The sequence below is a fragment of the Anguilla anguilla genome, chromosome 2 (genome assembly GCF_013347855.1).
Source record: "Anguilla anguilla isolate fAngAng1 chromosome 2, fAngAng1.pri, whole genome shotgun sequence".
Lineage (NCBI taxonomy): Eukaryota > Metazoa > Chordata > Actinopteri > Anguilliformes > Anguillidae > Anguilla > Anguilla anguilla.
The window spans coordinates 45,606,978-45,628,682 of record NC_049202.1 but is presented as its reverse complement, the minus strand read 5'-3'; the positions used below and the strand labels follow the sequence as shown (position 1 = coordinate 45,628,682).

Below are 21,705 nucleotides of genomic sequence, written 5' to 3'. Positions count from 1 at the left end.
TTCTGATGAGTCTATAATGGGTCCATATAATCATTGAACAAGCCACAAACAGTTTCCAACAGGGCTTTGTCTTTCTTTGTCAGAGTGCTTCATGATATGAGTCTTACTGTTGTCGTTAGAAGTCTTACTGCAGATACTCTGTTCCCTACCTTCTGAAAACTCTTTTTAATTGTTTTACGGTGTAGGCTACACTTTCCGTTTCACATTAGTCATTTCATGCAGCTGTGAGCTTACATTTTGACCCCTCGACCCATTCAGCATCCTGTGAAGTAATTAAATTTCCTCATATTGACTCTTCATTCATCTGAGCAGGTGAGATCCCTGCTCCATTATAGAGCACATTTGTTAACCAAATGTTATCACATACAAAGGTTGGAAATGGAAGAAGCTTGGCCCTCAGTAATTAAAAAGTGACTCTCTGGTAGTGTAGATTGCATACTGACAAAGTTGTGGGTAGTCTCCACTCCTAGAATTTTTATTAATGCATTTTGAAACCAGTATGAAGTAAAAATGGAGAAGGAATGTGCCATTAACCTTTCGCTGTGCTTTTAATTCCATTGCTCAGTGGATTTATGCAAAAAGCCTGGAAACAGCCTGTGAGGTTTAGAAATGAATAATTATGGACTTATTCCTCTAAATTAATGTTACCACAAAGTGCCACTATCTAGCTGAGCACTAGATTTGAATAACAGGTATTACATGTCAGTCTATCTCACAAACATTGCAAAATCTTAGTATTTTGCCTTCCTCAAGTCTGGTGACAGCTTCTATCTGAAATCTGCTTTATTGCCTCAGGAAAGTTTGACCCACTAAAATCAGAGCAGTTCACAGTATTTCCTAACTTGGTACCTCTAGCAACACAATAGATAATTGATTTACTAGGGAAAAATCATGTATTTGCTTTAAAAGTATTTTCTTTCTTTTTGCCAAAATGAAAATAAGCATAAGACCAAAGGCAAATCTATGTAATACCTTGAAGTGATGTCACCCCTAGCCTTCATTTATTAAGATATCTACTGTAGTCTAGCATTTGTGCAGCAAGTTAACCCCTTAAGTAGTGGGTTTATTTGCATTCATTCCGTTTTTTACAGTGAAATTTTCAATCAATCTGTCGCTCATGTATGCCATTACTCAAATATGCAATTTGAAAGTATTGACACTGACAGTTCTATCTCTATAAACAGTGTTTTAGCGACAACGGTTCCTTATTTTTTAATATCTGGGGTGGCAGAACAAGTTAGGGGGTCCCCACCTTCTTTGCATTTGGGAACTCCATGGACAACACTAATCACAATAAAGTCGGTATGCTTGTAATGGCAAGAATTCAGTGGACAAAATCCATGGTCATTTTTAGTGCCAAAAATGTGCTAACTCTGAGAAACCTCAAAATAATCTACATTGTTTATTTAAAAATTCTCAGGAGGAATTATAATTGTTGTACATTTCACCATTGCATGCATACATGCTGAAAGTATTTTGTACAAAATAATGTCACAATCTCTGGTTTGTATAGATTCTCCAGAACAAAACGAGTCCACCTATTTGCTTCTCTGACCAGTATTAGCCAAGCAGTCCCTCAATACAGCCAATGGGACCCACAACAACTCAACATGGACAGTATAACTTCTGCCCAGTACACTGCCAGCCAGTGGCAAGCTGTCATAGTGATGACTGAGAAGCATTTTGGATAATGAAATTACCTTTCTAAGGTGTTTCGGGTTTTAAGCTTGCACAAATGGACACATGTTGTTTTCCTGTGTAAACAAACCATAATATTTTCAGTGCACATGCAAAAAAACATTACACACGAGTCTCAATGTTCTTGAGACTTTTGGCCAATGTAACAAACGATGTAATGATTTGCCTGAGTCTGAGGTGAGATTTGAACCCTGGCCTCTCACTCGCCCAATGGTTTTCTTAGGCAAAAGCGTTATCAGTCAGCTAAAGGCAAAATCACCCCTAGCCAAGGGCAACGTCATTATTTTTAATTTGAATGTTACATCACCAGAGAGTGTTGTCACAGTAACCTGCTACGAGACCTTCACTTTACTGCACCTTTGCTGTGCTTCACTAACGACTTAGCACAGCTACACCTGCTGAACCGACAAAGGTTGTTATACAACAAAAAGTTATTTTGCAATGCCTAAGTCTAAACAGAAGGCTCGGGGGAGAGGGAGAGGGTGACAGGCAGGGGGAAAGTAAGCTACTTTTAAGTATACTTTTTCCATGAGCATACAATATACAACATGGAATTTTACACCTCTGAAGACCCATAATATTATTTGGTTATCAAGAGTCCTTTTGGAGTTTCCAAATGGCCTTTTTTGAAACCTGCCTGGACTTAGCTAAGAAAAAAACTATGTACAATGCTAATTTTGGTGCTATTGTCATTAAATTTGAACCAGGGTTTGTCCAGGGTTGACACAGCCACAAGTATCTATATCCACTCAAAAAAAAACTTTTAGGTGAGAAAATACTTTGAGTAATTCTGATTCTAGAAAAACAAACTCCCATGGTTACCTTTCAGAAGAGATCAAGATTGTGCCTGTAGACAAAAGGGTTCAAATAAAAATTTTTATTTTGGGCACGTCATTTTCAGGCTTGTGTTAAAAACGGGGGTACAATCGATACAATCATTAAAGGGAGGGACCAGAGGAAAATTAAAAATAGAAAGTAAAAATGCTTGATTGTGCAGAGAAGGGAGCATGACTGTAATCAGTGGATCTGTGGTTCAAAACCCATATAATGAAATGTCACACTTTTGACCAAGGTACAGAACACAACCTGAATTCCTTTAGCCGTTATCTACCTTGGTAAACAACTACTATATTAAAGTACAAAATAAGGATTCATTTTGGAAGTTGTGAATAATTTAGCTATAACTGAATGTAAAGCAGTGAAAACCTATATAAAAGTAGGATTTGCTTAAACACTGTTAAAAGCAGAATAACCAGCAGGTGAAATTGATAGGACTCCTTTCTAGTTGGCCAAGAGCCATGCCCAATCCAATTTGTAAGCAAATATGCTTCCCACAATAATTAAGGGATAATAAGGGGGGATAGAGAATTATTACTATCATCCCATAATTCATGCGAACAGCATAGGAACGGGGTAAAAGAATCCTGATGATGAACCAGGTGCTCTTTGAGAGGTGCCATCTGGCAGCTGAACTGACAGCTTATGGTCTTAAACGGTCCGCTTTCTAAAACTGCAACCAGGTGCACCTGTACAAGAGAGGAATCTCATATGAGCATCTGTGTAACTGCCTCTTCTGGCTTCTCTATGGCAGTGCAACACCGCTTTGTTGCATTTAAAAGATTGAAATGAAAAGCCATCGCTGCTCCACATCTAGCATGCAGCTTCACATTAATATTAATTGTCCTAATGTGTATGCAGTATTGGATGTATCACAAGTGGGAAATGAAGGGGGGAATTGTGTTTGACAAAGCCATAGTTCCATCCATCAGTCTTGAGTATATCATTGGTTAGCTGGTGCAGTTAGGTAGGTGTCCTGCTGTGTTATATTTATAAGGTTTGCTTCTTCGGGTCTTTCGGTGTATTACATGATTACCAGGTTTGCTGTTTCAATCTGCATTTAATTCAGGCTGTGTTTCCTCCAGATCTTCATTTCTCCAGTATTTAGAAATCTGCATGTGACACCATTTCATTTAGAAGAGGATTACTTATTTAATACAAACCGTTAAAACACCACAGAAGGTCCTATACTGCTGTGGTTCCATACATTGTGCATACATTTTTAACAAAACTCATTGTGGGAAGAAAAAAGTATTTAATTTTTTACAGTACTTTTTAAAGTATTTACATTGATTTAATATATTTTTATAAACATTTTACTGTGAACAACAAAATACATGGAACTTAAAGGTAAAATAATTGATTTTTTAACGAAATATTAAAATTCAATAATAACATGAAATATTCCTTAGTTAAATAAAGTATTTAATTCATTTTTTAATACAAATTACATAAGGGCCGAAACCTTTCATTATTCCCAAATGTCTTGTTTTTGCCTCACCTTCAGTACTGCATTAAGACAGGAACTCTGGGCTTTGACTGGCTTATTTATAATCTTAAATGAATTTTGTGAGTTCTCAGGAACTCTAATCCACCCACCCCACCTCCTCTGAATATGCAATTAAAAGTAGAATGCTAAATGATAGTTTGCTGTTTCATTATGCATTTCTCGCGCCTTTATCAAGACATTCATTTTATGTCTGCTCAACAAAGGACTCTAAATATAATACTGTACATCTCGTATTATATGGGTTGTTTTAGCTCTGTCTCTGAGAGCCATGGCTTGATATCAGATGACTCTTGTAAATGTATGGTAAAGGTATGTTTAGTACAAACAGGAGCACTTGATCCATGGCTTAATCTAATATCCGTAAAAGGGCTTCAGAAGATAAAGCAGTAACACCTCTAGACATCTGTAGTCTTTAGAGGGAAAAAAAAAGATATAAAGGTTCTAACTTTGGAGTTAAATCCATAAAAGCAAGTTAGATTTTTCCCCGTCATATTCTCTCATGAATGTCACCTTTTTAACATGCATGAAATCAGAAAGATAACAATGGCTGCTTAAATAAAGACTTACTTTTATGGAACACATATTCCTCAGTGTATAAAATCAGTGTATTTGTCACAGATTGGAATTTTGTAATTACTTGAATTAAAAATGGGCCTGGTACAAAAAAGCACTCAGTCAGGAGGAGAGAACAGAGAAGAGCTGCACTGCCACCCTCTGGTGAAACCAATGTTACACAGTTTCCCATGCTTTCATATCTTGGAAAAGATAATCTTGTAAAATGTTATTTTAAGTAAATAGTTTTGAACAATAAAGCTGCCAGTTTTTTTTTTTTTTTATTTGAATTTCTGTGTGGCATATGTGCATGCATGTGTGTGCATCTATATATATGGAGTCCTGTCAAATTATGAGTGAAAATGATACTGTTACAGGGAATAGGTTAAACAAAGTATGCACATTGGCTAGAATGTAACATGAATCTACAGTATATGTTCATGACAACTCTTGATTCAACTCATTCTGTGTCATTGGAAGTGGTTTTGTGCGTAGTGTTGAAGTGATTTAAGTGGATTATGGAAATGAAGTAAAGTTTTAAAGCCTGTGAGCAGTTTTTCTTTTTTCCATGGGTAGCTTGTTGATTGATTTCACTCTTTTGATCTGTTCACGGATTCTCTTCACCAAATGACTGTGGCACTGCTAAAACCTCTCTGATTTTAAATGCAGAGCTACTGCTGAGATATTTTGAGAGCAACAAAAGAAACACTCTAATAAAATAAGACATATTGTGAAGACTTTCCTCTGCTCTGTTTTTCCCCTTTGTTTCAGTTTAAGAGTGTACAAAATGTGAAATATTTTAATTTTCATTGTGAGTATAGACAATTCTGGACTTAAATCTCCTTCAGGTCACAAAAACACAGCTTTTTCTGACACTGGTCAGTTAATGAGTGGACATAAGAGCAATATGGGTGAGTTTAGAGACACACTGTCCATTCCCTATAATCCACACAAAATTTGTAGCAGTGTGGTACTATTACTTTTGAAGAAATCCATTTGAAAATATCATTACATTTTTTTCAGTTTTTCTCAGAAGACCTTGATGGGTGCCTTTTATCTTTCAGTTTTTAAACTTCTCTGTACAAAGTGCTGCTTGAAGTCCTCTTAAAATGTGTATATTGGTTGTGTATACATACAAAGCAATAGACACGTTTTAAATGTACGGCTATATTATTTAATGATAGAGTTGGTATACTGTGTGCAAATAACTACACTGGATATGCATGGATCTTGTAGGCAGATACACTCAACACATGATGGTGTTCTGTGTTATGATATGATTTGATCAACAGATAAATAGATGCACAATGGCATGATTAAATGAAATACCAAGATATTAAACAGACTGGATGTTTACCTCTGCACAGCCAGCAGCAGATTGTCAACATTTTTCTGGACACAAAAATATGCAATACAAATTCTGGCTTTTACTTATTTCTGCTTTGTAAGACTCCGTTACTAAAAAAAGACATCAAAGCGCATGCATCTGTGTCAAAACTATGACAAGAATATTGTGCAATTAACCATGGACTTCACTTTTGGGGGATAAAAACTGCCTCAGCACACGTCCCTGTTTAAAGCGAATCCATTTGGGTAATCAGTCTGTCATGTGGTGCGGTAAGCCAGTGTTCAGCTCAGCTTTGAAACTGGCTGAGTAGAAAATGGTTTGGTTAAAATCATCTGCACCAATATACCGTATTTGTCATTTTCTCTTCACTTCACTTTATATGTTCAGATATGGATGGCAACGATTGCGTAGCCATACACAAAATTGGTTGATTATCATTACCAATTTCTACTGAAAAAAATCACCATATCAAAAGCTGCACGTTCCTTCCATTGTTTCAAATCGCACGTGCAGTACTGACATGTATATCAATTATAAGAGCAAAGACATTTTAACAGGATTGTTTGATAAATATTAAAATCATCAGACAACTAAAAGTGACATTGGCATTAAAAAAATATACTACGCATTGCTCCTGCAACAAACTTGCAACATGGTTAGATTATTTGGCATTTTGCACATTAATTGAAACGTCTAAATAAATTAAAAGCAAAAGATTTTCCCTTAGAATCCAGAGAGTGGAGCACTCTTCCATTACTCTGACCTAATAGGAAAAGTACAGATAAAGTGTAATTACTTTTAGAGGCAGAGGGCACTGAAGCAGAAAGCACCTATATACCTTTTACATATGAGGACACAGCTTACCGTCCTTCACAATAAGATTACTTTTTTTGGAGCAAAAAAAGAAATTATGAAGAGTTTTGTCAGTATTTTATTAAAAGATAAGAGATTCTTATGCTTTATTTCAAATATTGAAGACTAATTTAAGTACATAAAGTGGTAGGGGTTTTTTATGAATCTAATTTTTCCCACAGCATTCTGGACCCTTACATGAAAGCACTGAGGTCTTCTGAGAATATGAAGAAGTTGTTGTTTAGAATATATTTTTTTTATCTATCAGAAGCTATTGGATAAATAAATTCATGGAACAAAGTAGTGAAATTCTCCAAGTTTCTGCAAGAAACATTTTCCCATGGCCTTGCAGTAGTCTTGCCGCAGTGTCAAGAAAATCTAATGAACTGAACAGAATCTCCGCATTAAGTACAGCTCCCACAAAATTAATGCTGGTTTATGATGAGTAAAGATTTAGTCAAATAAATGAAAACCTGTTTCTCACCATTTTACCTGTTCATTAATCAGATAATATACTTAATTCATTTTAGTAATCATGCAGGATTTTCATGCTGTAAAATTTAATGCTGAATTCTGTAAAGAAATCTAGAGATATTGTTTCAGTCTGAACTGAGAGGCTGAATTTTACCATTTGGATTTAAGGACAGTAAACAAATATGAAACAATGTTCCCAGAATTTCCTATTAAAATATTTTCAACTTTTTACACTGTTTTAAACACCAGAAATGGGCTTAAAAATCCATTCAGAATAGGGTGACCTCTTAAATATTCCTCTTAAATAATGTATGAGGTATTTCAAAAATTAGAAAGGCAGGTAATGATGGTTAAATCCTTTTAACATACCCAATGAGTGATAGTCTATATAGGTCACTTAATGTTCTTCCCATGACTTGATATTGAGCCCACTATTGGGACATATTATTGGGGCACAAGTTTTCAGATTAAACATGGGCCAGATTGTTAAATTGCAGATAGAAACACCCAGTTTGGTACAGATGCTCCCTGGGATGTATATATGTATACATCAGCTCAAATGGGTTTTCACTTAATTCTCCTTACTACCTGGGCATCAAAATACCAGAAAGTAATATGAGTGAGTAATATATTGTGAGCAGTGTGTGGAACTTGATCTTAATGCTAAAGATCTGAAAATATTGCAACCTACCAATCAATATCACAAAGAACACTCTCAAATTCACCCATTGCCACTAAATCAATTGATTCTACAATACTAGACAGAATGCTCCTGTCAACTAGTGGGTACCCCTACATTGGCTAAGATACTCCATGGATGTGTACTGTAAGTAATATGGAAACAATCCTGATATGGGCCGTGGTGTCACCTATACCCTTTAAATACCAGATCCCATAGCCAATCTTAGATGAGTATGGTAGTATGTGGCAGAAGTTGTAACCCTCTGTCACCTCTGTGCTATAAGGCCAAAAATGATGTGTCCCTGTTGCCTTACAAACAACAGAAGTACCTGGCCTAATAATGCTGACAGTAAATCAATGAATTCTGTTGTTTTACTGGGGCAACAATGACAATAAAAACATCCTGTGGCATCGGTTTCTCCTCAGCAATTCCATTCTGAACCACTTTTGTTATCTATAAGCTAAAGGGTAAAAAAAAATGTGCGAAATTGATGTTTGGAATCATGCGTTGTCAACATGTAGTCAGTGTGTGATTCCAGAGGTCAATTTCACATATTTTGTGACCTGTCTGGCCTTCCACACTAGGGAAGGTGGCAAAGAAAGGGAACAAGGAAGGATAAAATAAGCAATTGGAATGCAATCGAGGCCATGCCGGTCGAAGACCGTGCGTCTCGTTGCCGCATCACAGTAGGCATAGACCCCTGAACTAAAAGATATGAAATGGACCTCACCACTTGCTTCTATTGCTTAAGTTGCATAAACCAACATGGCATCCAGTGCACTGCACCTTTCAATTTGCCCATAGGCTACAAAGGAAACGTGTGCCTTTTTCTACCAAACTGAGGGGTTTGCAGTCACATTTTCAACCAAGTTATACTCATAATCCATATAAGAATAGAAATCAAAGTGTGATTTTACTTGACACCAAGTAACAAAGTTGTTTTACTCATCAGGGAGTCAGTACTATTATGTGGTTGCTTGTATTGAACGTGATGCCTAGCAGATAGATGGACTACAAAGACCATCATGAAGAGGTTGAACAAACTTTTTGTCTGACACGGCAGTAATAATTTATAAATAGCAATTTAAAGGGCAGTATATTGTTTGTCATATCATTCACATTGTGCCTTTTTTTAAATATATTTTTTGGGATTTTTTATTTGATAGAACAATGTAGAGACAGGAAGAATTAGGAGGAGAGAGACATGCAACAAAGATCAGCACTCGGATTTGAACCGCGAACGTCGCTGCTCGCATTGAGCTTGTGGATAGCGCTCTATGGGCTGCGCCACTAGAGGCCTCAACAGTGTGCCTTTGGTGTGCTTGTCAGTGGGCTTTGAACAAGGTAGCAAATATATATATAATAAATGTGTAATTAAACCACAAAACTGATCCAACTTACATTCCTTATATTGCTATTATCTAATGTTAGTTATATTATTTATATTATTAAACCTGGTGTCTGTTGAACATGAGAGGCGAGTCAAATTAGTCTTTCCAAGAACTCCATCCTTCAGGTTATCAATTAAATCTTTGATTTAATTGTATTTGATAAATTATTTTGGAAATTTGAATTACTAATTCCATCCAACCATTATCTATACCCACTTATCCTGGTCAGGGTCGCGGCGGGTGCTGGAGCCTATCCCAGTGTGCATTGGGCAAGAGGCAGAAATATACCCTGGACAGGTCTCCAAACTATCACAGAGCACACACACCATTCGCTCACAATTCACTCACAAACTCATACCTATGGGCAATTTAGAGTCTCCAGTTACCCTACCTGCATTTCTATGGACAATGGGAGTACCTGGAGGAAATTAATTATCAGTTGAAAATCCAATTTATAGTTAGATATTTTTGATTCTAATTTTATAAAACAGATTACTAATTGCAATTGTACTGCTATACCTACATAATGGGTGACATGTGAGGACAGTAAAATAGTCATTTTAATTCTATTAAAGCTATCCTCGCTATTCTATAACTAGTAGAGGCATATATTCCCAACAAATGCTTGTCACTTGCTCAAAGTCTACTCCAAGTGGAGATGACATTTCAGTGCTTCAGAAGAGGTCTTCTGAGCCAAAGGAAGGCCCCAAACTTGAATACAAAATGGTTGGCAAACATACATACACACACGGGTGTGCACATACAAACACATAGACGTATGCATTTCCAGTTTAAAAACATAGGTATGTGCAATCACAGTGTGTGTGCAGTCAGTTTCTGAATTCTTCTATAACACTGGTTGTGTCTAACCGTGGCATTTTGATCTTAACACATTTTGAGTGGCGAGTCTATTCATGTAGTATCTCCCTTGTTGGGATAGTGAGGACTGAGTAAAACGTTTTTATGTTCAGAATTCAGCGGTTTTTTTTACGGCTAACACCCTCATTAAACGTTTGGCACTCTGAATACTGAACATAAGTGCATCAACAGTTCAAACGTCTCCCTTATCCAACATAGAAAATATATTTACTTGGTAATTACCCAGTTAGCACGCTGAATCAGCCTGAGCTCGGGTGAGTAACGGCTCACTCGGCTCAGATCTCTGTTCGGTGAGGGTTACTCGGGTCGACTCCGTTCTGAGTTTGGCAGCTGATGTTATTGCACATATCTGGCCTGGATAAATTTTCATTGATTTGGGACAATTAGTGATAGTCAATAAGTGAATATGTTCAAGAACCATGAATAATTACAGGAGAGAAATTAATCTGCTGTTTTAAAATCCATTAATCCAGTTAAGATGCTGAATAACAAGACAAACCTTGAATGGAGTCATATGTTCTCAAAGTTGTTATGTAATTTGCGAACACTGGTGAATACAACAGTTTGTTTGAATGGACACTGTTGTCAAAGAAAAAATAATTTTTACAAAGCTTCTATATATGAGGGCTGACAGAGTGAGTTCACCCATGCGTTTATTAGCTAGTTCTTCTGATTACGCTGCAATCCTGGTGGATTCCTGATAACCAGTTTGAACTGGTTGAACAAGAAGAGACTTTTTGCAGCAAGTCAAATAGCAGTACTAGTAAGGTAAACCGTCAAATAGAATTTAATATTTTATACAGTTTGTTTAAATTTACAGTATTAAAGAGGGTGCCACATTATGTCTGAAGCCTGTTAACCTGTTTATTGTCAAGGCTGTAATTATAGAGCCAAAGAATCAATAAAATATATTTTTGACTATGCGTGTAAAAGGGTTATAGTGCTCTGATGTAACATTATGAGCTGTCATAGCTCAGTTTAGTTTAAATTGTTGATGCATCATCATCCATGACTGTTTTCTGTTTAACTATTTTTAGGCAATTTCTAAGGAACTGGAGGTGTCTTGAGACACCTGTGCAAAGTAAGAAATAATAAAAGGGAAGTTCCAACATTGTTAGATGCTTATTTGTGAAAAGCTCCTTACCTACAGAAGTGTTGTTATCAGTGAGTTAGTTTGAGTTATATTTTAAAAAGTGTTCACAGTAATTGTGTGGGGAGAAATATACAATATGTAAATGTATAAACTAACTGCCTTTTTTGTTGCTCTTGTTCATGTATAGTTGCTGTTATGAATACCTTGAGTGCCACATACAAAGAAATGTAAAAACATGATGACTACAGTTAGCACCTGACTGGGATGGGGGAAGGAAAGAGAGTATCAGAAGACGTGAATAGAAGGTGCATGGTCCAAAATGTTCCAAACACAACGATAGTAATTTAAGTATCCTTTACATTTGCTTGTAATGACAACCTGGGTAATATTTACTAGTATTCACTATATTTAGGGTTGTTTTGTCTCCTTCAGTCATTGTTACATTGTTGATTTCTGTTTAGTTCTGTGGTTTTCAAAAGTATTTTCCCAGAAATGGCCCATACCAAAATTAGGGATACTGTTTCTAACAGCTATAAATATGTTTGAATGAATGCTTGTTACACCCCTTACAAATCAAACACAGAATACCATGTAGGCCCACTACCCATGAAAGGGTTGTTATTCAATATCTGTACTTGACAAGCATTGGTAACATGCTTTTAGAAAGAAAAAAAAAACGAATGACTTGTATTGAGCCCATTCTTAATCACGTGATGCTTTAATTGACTTTTTCCATGGACTTTGGATGCACTCTGTCACAGACACAGGACAAAAGGAGGAAATGTGTATTTGTAAAAGTATTTGATCAATTTCTGCCGGTCGGCTACAGCTAAAAAGACACATTCACATACATAGCGTGCACTGTGCATAATACGTAGCGAATAATTACTTAATTTATGCGTGCATGCAGCTGGTTGGGAATATTTCAGGTTATTGGAAAAGTGCTGGCCCATGACATGCATTAGGCCCACTGTGGTGCCAAGTCCGGTCCGTCAAAGGCAGCTATGGCCGAAATATGATGGATTCGGCCTGAAGCCGGGCCGAGATTCAAGCCAAATAAGGCCGGACTAAGTGTAGGCTACCAGAACTAGGTCGATGTAATGTTAGTCGGTGGATCTTCGCTTGCATTTTGTTATCTGGGTATTATTAAAGATATTAATAATGGTCGAATTTGTTGATAAGCAAAGCAACCTGTTGGATCAGTCTTTATAAAAATGTACACCTAACAACCAGATTAAAATTAAGAAATGTATTACAACGGTTGTCTCGTGTAGGCAGGCTAGAATCAAACTTGAGTGGTGTTCGGCAGAATGCGACAGTTGTAGTTTCAATATAGCAACTTGTCAACAACTTATTTTTTTAAAGCACATTCACAGCTTCGAAATTCACAGTTGAGATATTAACGGGTGTAATTTATCTTGTAGAACAAAACGTGAAACTCTCTTAAGCGTACATTAGCCGCAGATCTTATTTTCTGTAGTAATCGAAATCCCTATGGGAAAAACATTGGAAATCTGCCGAGGGAACCCACAACTAAAAAATGCTAACTCACTTCCGGGTTTTCCGACTACTAACTGGACCACTCACGTGCTTTCTATGGTCTACGTAGAACGTAGTAAATTCTGGAAATCTCTGGTGAGCGCAAGTTGATGACAAAAAAGTTGATGACATCAGTTTGAACAAAGATGGTGGACAAAAATAATAAGAAACACATGTTATAGTGACATTAATGGAGAACGTCTTTCGACAGGCTGTAGTCTATCGGAGAAATTGATGTGCTGAGATCGAGCAATCTTAACATGAATATCATACATATTTATGCGAAACAATGATCTTTAGAGATAAATGGAAAGCAAACGAGCAAGGAGCTAGCGCCGACTTCCCCTGCATGCTGCAGTTCGTGCGGACAGAAAATGCATCGGCTTGTATATCTTATATCTTCCACCGTCTTTAGTGTGAGTCATCAGGGTGCGCTTTGTAGGAGGGCCCAGTGACGCGATTCTATTATTACACAGCTAGATAACAGCTAGCAAGCAAGCTAGAGAAGGAAACATTTGGTGACAGCTAGTTTGTTGATCATTGTTCTTGCTAGCTATATAGTAAGAAGTCTGCATAGTCTAGTGGATTCGTTGATTACTTTGGCTCACAGAACAGAAGAGTCTTTTGTAATCTGGCTGTATCGAGTGCCTAACTAACGACCCCGTTGGTAAGTACAATGTGTGTTATTTTTGAATTTACTCGCGCATCTATAGCTGCCTAACGTTAGCAAAAACAGCTCTGGTGGCATTTCTTACTGCGTCTGGTCTACTTAATACAACATGCAACGTTAACTTGGGTAGCTTTTACTCTTTCTTTAACTGGCAAGGTAACCTCGTTAGCTAACTGAAACTTTCGTATCGGGTAATTACTGGAGTTCAGCTAGCTAGTCCAGCGGAGTAGATGGAATTCAGGCGACTGCTAACTTGGGGTGAATAGCGATAATTTAGCTGACGTCAGTTCATTATCATTCCCTAACACATATTGTAGACCCGTTTGGCATACAGAATCTGTTATCTGACTGTTATCAACGTTGCTTCTAGAAATACTGTCAACGTTAGTGTAGTGAGATTATAAAATTTCTAGCAAAGTAATTAATCTAGCTCGAACTTTTAGTTATAGACTCGAGTGAGAGCACCTATTATCGACCAAGTTCGTTTGACAGACAGGAAAACGTAAACAGATTTGCAACTGACTGCATATAAAATATCGGTAACACCTTGTACCTAGTTATGTACAAAAATGTCCTTGTTATCCTCCGGTGATTATTTTTTTCAGTACTCACGCGATTTTTTTATGTGCCGGCAAATATGTCAGAGGTCGCCCAGCGCTAGCCTCAGTTGCTAAGGGTTAGCTAGATAACTAGACTATACCGAATAAAAGTCGGAACCTTCCCAAGCCTGGAACATGAAGTTTCCAAAAATCTGGTGTGAAGTAAAAAGAGCTGGTTTTACTCCAATATGAATTGGTCCTAGGTTTTACTCCGTGCAATTATCCAGCTTACTCGGTAATCATGCTTCGTGATACAGGCCCAGATCATAAACGTTTCACACTTACTAGCGTGACTCGTGTTTACTTCTTAAATTTGACTAAATAATTAACTTTGCCCACAGTTGAATTTTTGAATTGCTAGTGTGTTTGTTCTCTAGACTAGCGGTGATAGGATGCTTGGCGCCCGTTGTGATGTTTACACTAGCTAGATATGTCGAGTCATGCAAATGTTTTTGGGGTGCTGTTTATATCGTTAGCTAACTTGGCCAGCTTATTACTAGGTAAGTAGTTAGCGATCATTTACTTTGATTTGAAAGTGAAAATCATTACTGACCTAGTTTGCTTAATTAGCGTGATTCTGCATTTCTGGGAGAGAGTGATGCAACGTGACGTCACACTAATTACGTAATGGCTTCTGATATTGTGCCGGAAATGTTGGAGGTGTCCTCCAGTCTCTCTAATTATGGCACATGCACTATTATTGAATGGAGGTGAAATTAAGGCTATTTTAAAAGTATATATATATACACACACACACACATATGGAAGTGTGTCCCTTTTGTAGACTCCCAATATTTAAAAAAATATTGATCCATAAATATATGTCCACTAGAGAGTGGTGCCATAGCTCAAAGTCGCTGTAACCAAGAATATCCTATAAGTCAGATTCATTCTCATCGCTGCTGTGTTTAGCTAACAACCATGTTTTCTGACAATTGCTTTCATACTCTTCCAGAACTTTAAAGCAACATTATAGAACTGGTGTTTGCCACCTCAGTGCCATGGAGTTTCCAGACCTGGGAGAGCACTGTTCAGACAAGTCATGCAAGCGTTTGGGTAAGCAGTGCATGCAGTGTGTGTTTTTCTTTGATTTTTTTGTCAGTTTGATTTCATCACTGCAAAATAGAGTTTTCAGTTGACTTACTTTGTTAAATAAATAAATAAATAAATATATGGTATGGTATATGTTCATAGAACCCAGAGGCTTCTTAAAATTACAAACTTTTTTTGCTGAGGACTCCCACCTCAATTAAATGGTTAACATGCTCCACTTTTCCAGCAATGCAGTTTTTTTAAGCACAAGTGTAACTGTCTAAATTATACTGTTGTAACATAGATCTGTATAGGGCAAGTAATTACTTAGCTCAGTGTGGACATAATAATTGATAATTACAATGATCAGAAAATTATCAATTATGTGTAAACCAAACAAGGTCTATTTTATCTGAACATCCAAGATATGTCGTGTAATGGCAATGTAGTGCAGTTTACAGAAGTGTGCCCCTTATTAGACGCCCAATGGGAAACACTGTGTTTACTGCGCTGACTGTGAGTCAGCAGGGTGTAATAAAGAGACAGTGCTTAGTTGCAAAACCTTCTACTGGATCAGCATTATGTAAACCATAGATTCTCCATGATACAGTGTAATCGTGTTTGGTATTGTTGAGAAGCCGATGCCATGGGGATCAAGTTGGTGTCTCAGCTACAAATGTTAACCCGGTGTGATAGGGTTAAAAAGAGGTAGTACAATCAGGATCGTTAATGTACTGTTTTGTTATGATTGTGTCTTGATTTAACGATGTAGGTTTTTTTTCCTTTGGTATGTAAGGGAAAAGTGCAGTGGTTCAGGGAGACTCGTCAACATCATATGCGTATAGCCATTCAACTACGCACACATTTTGAGCCATTGCATATTGCCATTATTGAACATGCTGTCTAATAAACTGCATTCATTTTGACCTGGCATTCCTCCTTGACTCTTACAGCCGCATACCTAGCAGTTTTAAGGTCCGAACAAACACTCAGGATATCTGCACCCTGCAGTCACTCGCCTATACACTAGTGTCATATCAAGATACACAGTTGTATCTATTCAGGCTACACAAGCCAGAGGCACGTCCACGTCTACCAAGATAGATTGTGATCCATATAGAGCCACACTACTGGCGGAAAGCAGTCTCTTCCATCTATGCATATCTGTTGGATCAGAGTAAAGGTTTAAACATTACTTTGGAGTCAGATAATCGCAATATCATAAAATTAATCCTGTTCGAATTGTACTGGGTGAGACTACATAATATAATACACTATATACTTTTACATGGTTGTCACCAATATTCCTCATTGTAAATTTTGAAAAATGATTATTATTATTTTGTTTTAATCTCTGACAGATTTTCTCCCCATGAAATGTGATGCCTGCGAAGAAATTTTCTGCAAAGACCACATTACTTATGATAACCACAAGTGTACTTCAGCTTATAAAAAGGTAAATTTTTTGGAACTTCCTGTTTGTAGATCTAAAGCAACAAGTGAGCATACTGAAAGTGCTTAAAATATTTGAAAATATATAAAGGGCTTCTGAGCGGCTCAGTTGGGGACAGCTCTCAACACAAGCATAGGCTAGGGGTGAGCGCTGAGCGCTGAGGAAATTGCAGGTGTGGGACAAAGATGCCTGTGACAGCAGAGACCGTTGCATCAAATTGACTTATGTCTGCAAAGTGGCTTAGCCTACAAACATAGGCTAAGCAATCTTAATATCTAGTTATTAGCCAGGTCTTCCTTATATTAGTCAGGTGAATACACCCCTGTTTTTCCCTGTACTGTAAGTTGCTCTGGATAAGAACATCTGCTCAGTTAATGTAATGTAATGCATCTGAAGTTAGTCATTGCCTGGGTTATGACTTCATGCACAATAGCATGACACAATTGGCCTCATCCCACCAATAGTAGGCCAGATTACTTCTGGGTCTCATTGTCTCTTGTCTGTGAGAGATATGTCTCCTCCAGATGGATGTAAATGCTTAATGTATGCAGGATTTACTGCCTTTTTGCTGAGTTAGTGTGAGGTGATTGTGTATTTCCGCAGGATGTGCAGGTTCCAGTGTGTCCCCTCTGCAATACCCCTATCCCCATTAAGAGGGGGGAAATGCCAGACTTTAAAGTCGGGGAGCATATAGACCGGGACTGCAAATCCGACCCCGCGCAGAGGAAGCGGAAGGTACGCCTTGTCCTACTTTTACCTGAGCTGCATTTTACCGCTTAAACCCAGCCTGAGGTTATTTTTGTCTTCACGCTGTAGTGTGAAGAGCTAAGAGCTAAGAGCTGTCCAACGTCTTGTCTCTAGATCTTTACCAACAAGTGCTCTAAGGGAGGTTGCAAGCAGAAAGAAATGATCCGAGTGGCCTGCGACCAGTGCCATTTGAATTACTGTCTGAAACACCGGCACCCTTTAGACCACGACTGCGCGGAGGCCGGCCGTCCCGTCTCCAAACCCGGGTGAGTGGAGCTATCTGGCGCGCTCCGACGCCTCTTTAATGCTGCCTCCATCTCCCAGCAGCCCTCAGAGTGGCGGCCGGCGTTCTGACTGTGGCGGGGTCTTTCGTTCCAGACACGCTGCTCTAATGAGGTCCCAGGGGGGCTCCTCCTGCGGCGCGGGGCTCTCCGCCACTCGGGGCGCGTCCAGGTCCGTCCCCAACGGCCTGAGCGGGAACGGCAGGCCCCAGCAGGCCAGGTGAGGAACCGCCGCGGTGAGGCCCCGCGGCTAAAACCTGCGTCCGGACCCCGAAACGGGAAGGCCTTTTATTTCACCGTCTTGGCAGTAAGGCCTGCCGAGCGGCCCGGCGTGATTTATTTTACATACGGGCCAGTAAATCACGCATCGCCGGTGTGCCACTAAATCCATATTTACGTTTTTATTTATTGGTCGTACGAAGCCTTGGGCCATTAACAGGAAAGATAGTGGCCTTGTGGGCCGTTAAAAAAAAATAAAAATAAAATACACCACCTTGTAGTCGTCGGGCCCTGCTTCATTATTAGACATTTTAATGATGCTTAAAACTTCTCAGCTTTGGTCTCACCTGTTGACCCAGCACAAGTGTGGTAGCAGCACTTCATTGTACGCTCATCTGCATTCCTAGACGTCTCGTGATTAGCTTTGACGGCCCATGGCTGGAAACGAAACCCGCTATTAAATGACTGGATCTGGTCAGTGATGATTGATCGACCGGGAAGAGATCGATGTGCTGTAAAGGTGAAGCAGGGGAACGTGTGTGGAAACGGTGCTCACGGGGAGCTTGTGTCTTCCTCTTCCCTCCTCCCTCCTCCCTCCCTCTCCAGTGCCCAGAGGAGCCCAGCAGCCACCATGGCCCACGCCCCAGCAGCCTCCCCGGCACCCAGGGTCATCCCACAGTCCGCTTCTTTACAGGCCGGCATGGTATGCTTCTCACAAAGACACATGCCACCCAGCCCAACAAACACCTTCTAGAAGGAAAAAGCCTTCTACTCATGTCTAAAGTTAGTTATATTGTTTACTAACACGCTTGTGTATGTCATTGTTTCAGCTGAATCTAATCATGCTCATTATCCCAGGTTTGAATATTTGAAAATGCCATAAACGTATGGACATATCGCATACCCTGAAATGGCCCATTACTGTGTACAAGAGGAATATTCTACTGCCAGAGATGTTCAGCCATACATCTCACGTACAGCCATGCAACTTTGCATTCTGTCATATTGTAGGGTCATTTAATATGACTTTATTTTCCGTGTTACTTTTTATTTGCAGTGTGCATATAGAGTGGATAGCCACTACTACAGCAGGCTTACTTAGCGCTGAACCACCCTCCAATCATAAATCACTGACCTGTAAACCTGGAGGGCCAGACCCGTTCGATAAAGACAGCGACGTGTAGAATGCGTTAGCCGAGCTGAGTCTTGACTAGACGGCACCCTGCAGGAAGTCCAGGGTTGAACTGAACGAATCGGCTCCGGGTTAAGTGCGGTGTTGAGGGAAGGCTGAGAGTGCTGAGAGGCGGTCCGGCGCCGTGCTCAGAGCGCCATGCTCAGCACGCTATGTTCAGGGCGCCATGCTCAGTGTGCCTTGCTGAGTGTGCCATGCTCAGAGCGCCGTGCTCAGTGCGCCGTGCTCAGAGCGCTGTGCTCAGCACGCTGTTTGTTGTCTGCGCAGAGCGAGGAGCAGGCCCTGCAGAGAGCTCTGGAGATGTCCCTGGCAGAGTCGGCCCGCGGCGCCCAGCCCGCGCTGAGGTAAGCAGTCAGCCCCTCATAAAGGCCCATTAACCCCGCCTCAGCCCCTTTAGTCCTGCCTCCGTGTGCAGGGGCCTTCCGCTGCGGGAGTGCTCTTAGCACGGCTAATTTGTTTAGCCCAACAAACAGCCACAGTACGTTTTCTGCATTGTGCGTGCGTGCGTGTGTGTGGGACTGAGATGCAATGAAAGATGTGGCTTTTTGTTGATTAATAGAACGGGGAGTAGGATGCAGTCCTTTTGTATTTACATTTTAGATGTAACGGGTGCACTTCACCGTGTTTTTGAGTGTGTATGCACTTCCGTGTCTGGTCAGTGGGTACATACTCACAGACATGCATACAAACATTTTATACGTAGCAGGTGTACTTTAGTGTTTTTGAGTGTGTATGCACTTCCGTGTCAGGTCAGTGGGTACATACTCACCGACATGCACACAAACATTTTATACGTAGCAGGTGTACTTTAGTGTTTTTGAGTGTGTATGCACTTCCGTGTCAGATAGGTGGGTACACGCACAGAGACACGGACGTGCATACACCACATTTTAGATGTAGCGGGTGTACTTTACTGTGTTTATGAGTGTGTATGCATGGATGTGTGCGTCTGCGCATGCCCACCTTTCTGACTCCATTCTCTCAGTCCGCAGGAGCAGGAGGATCTGGCTCTGGCCCAGGCCCTCGCTGCCAGTGAGGAAGAGTTCAGACGCCAGCAGCAGAGACAGCAGGTACCCGGCACACTTACCAGTCAGTAGCATGCTAACAAGACCTGACCTAGGTACTGTACATGGGCTCTGTTCATGTTCTCTGCTCTTCTTCTTTAGTCATTTATATTCAACAAAATGCTATATTCACAATAGAATACTACACATTGTAATAGGACTCATTGTCTGCTCCTCACCGTTTTTGATTGGTCATATTAAATTGATGTGTAAGATTTCAATAGATCAAAAGACAAGCAGACCAATATATAGTTGCGTTTTTTCCTGTCTTCATCCCATTTATTTCAAAGTGGGTTACATTACCACAGTCAGGATTTATCAATATATAGTAAAGGGTACTGAGAATATTCGGATTCGCTGTCCTGTGGAATCGCACTTGTGCTGTCACTGCAGGTTATTTTTTGTGCAGCGCGTGGTGTAAATGTCCTGTTTGTATTGCCTCTCGAGTTTGTGTTTAGTCAATAACGCTCTCCTCTTCACTCACACAGGGCAGGGATTCCAGACAGTCGAACTGCAGCATGTCGTAGCGCTGCACCCTCCCGAGGGCCTCGACGTGGGACCACAGATCCGCCATCTGCACGTGGACAGCCTGGGAATGTGCTTCTCATCAGGGATCCTGGGTTACTGAGCCACATTCATCTAACCAAATGATCAAGCCAAAGAGCCTCCGCTCTACTTGCTGATTTGTCTTCGAAAAAAAACACTTTCTACGGATATGCATCATGTGATTTCTATTGATGGATCTTTGTAAATACTTTATATATTCTGGTCTTCTTAATCGAACCTTTAAACTGAGCTATTGAATAAATTATTTTAAACATTCTGATGCACTTGTGTGTTATGTTGTATTTACTATTGCCATTATTTTTGTTAATTATTATTCGAGGGCCCAGTCCATGGTAGGCAGAGGTATTTTGATTTATTTTTAAAATTCGTTATAGAAATTTGGTTCAGGGTAAATACTTTCAGATGCGTCTGGAGTAGAAATGAATTGCTCTTCATTTAACTTGATTTATAAATAGTTTATATTTGATTGTATTGTTCTATCATTCATAAAAATGGACAATTCTGAAATATCCACTGAAATCACATACTTGGCGGGGGGTGTGCATGGTGGGGGGGGGGGGGGGGGGTTTAGATGGCCATAAGAATGAAGTTGATAAGGAGCCATTAATTCCAGAGGTTGTACGATACGGAATACATTGTGAGCAGGCAACATTTATACTTCAACCCCACTGTGCACTTTTATACTAGTTGTACTTGACTTTTGCTGGAAGGTTAGTACAAGAATCTGAATTATGAATTTAAAGTTACTTGAAGCTTGTAGCATTATATTGATTTTCTCCATAACAATAGGGAGCCTAGGAGATGGGAGATCTCTTACAAAGAGTATGCTGTTTTTGGTCTGTCAGAGATTTCTGTGCTAGATTAGTTTGTCTAGTTTGCAGAGCTGTCTATCAAGTTACTGTTTGTACAAGATAAGGTTACTCCATTTGTAAACACTTATTCAAAGCCAAACAGTGTCTGCAAAGTCTTTTTGCTACAGGTTCTTGTGTTTCAATATTACCTCCAAGGTCATTTCCAATCCTGTCT

At 39.5% G+C, this 21,705-nt stretch overlaps 1 protein-coding gene across 2 annotated transcripts; it reads left to right on the top strand.

Moving 5' to 3' along the window:
- The first annotated feature begins 13,286 nt into the window (after positions 1-13,286).
- Positions 13,287-20,938, top strand: LOC118218101 (AN1-type zinc finger protein 2A-like). Of its 2 annotated transcripts, none has more exons than XM_035400519.1 (10): positions 13,287-13,522; positions 15,080-15,180; positions 16,518-16,612; positions 17,213-17,344; positions 17,471-17,622; positions 17,735-17,857; positions 18,463-18,559; positions 19,316-19,392; positions 20,034-20,168; positions 20,601-20,938. In XM_035400519.1, exons 2-9 carry the CDS (start codon positions 15,126-15,128, stop codon positions 20,143-20,145), a joined length of 843 nt encoding a protein of 280 aa, XP_035256410.1. In that variant the 5' UTR covers positions 13,287-13,522; positions 15,080-15,125; the 3' UTR covers positions 20,146-20,168; positions 20,601-20,938. The 2 variants fall into 2 exon arrangements, with proteins under 2 accessions (XP_035256410.1, XP_035256400.1); XM_035400509.1 differs by having other exon boundaries at positions 13,289-13,522; positions 20,034-20,118.
- The last annotated feature ends 767 nt before the right edge of the window (positions 20,939-21,705 follow it).

Coding starts and splice junctions, on each gene's coding strand:
- LOC118218101 (XM_035400509.1), top strand. CDS start 15,126: ATGGAGTTTCCAGACCTGGGAGAGCACTGTTCAGACAAGTCATGCAAG. Junction 17,623..17,734: donor CGTCCCGTCTCCAAACCCGG/GTGAGTGGAGCT, acceptor CTTTCGTTCCAG/ACACGCTGCTCTAATGAGGT. Junction 19,393..20,033: donor GGCGCCCAGCCCGCGCTGAG/GTAAGCAGTCAG, acceptor CCATTCTCTCAG/TCCGCAGGAGCAGGAGGATC.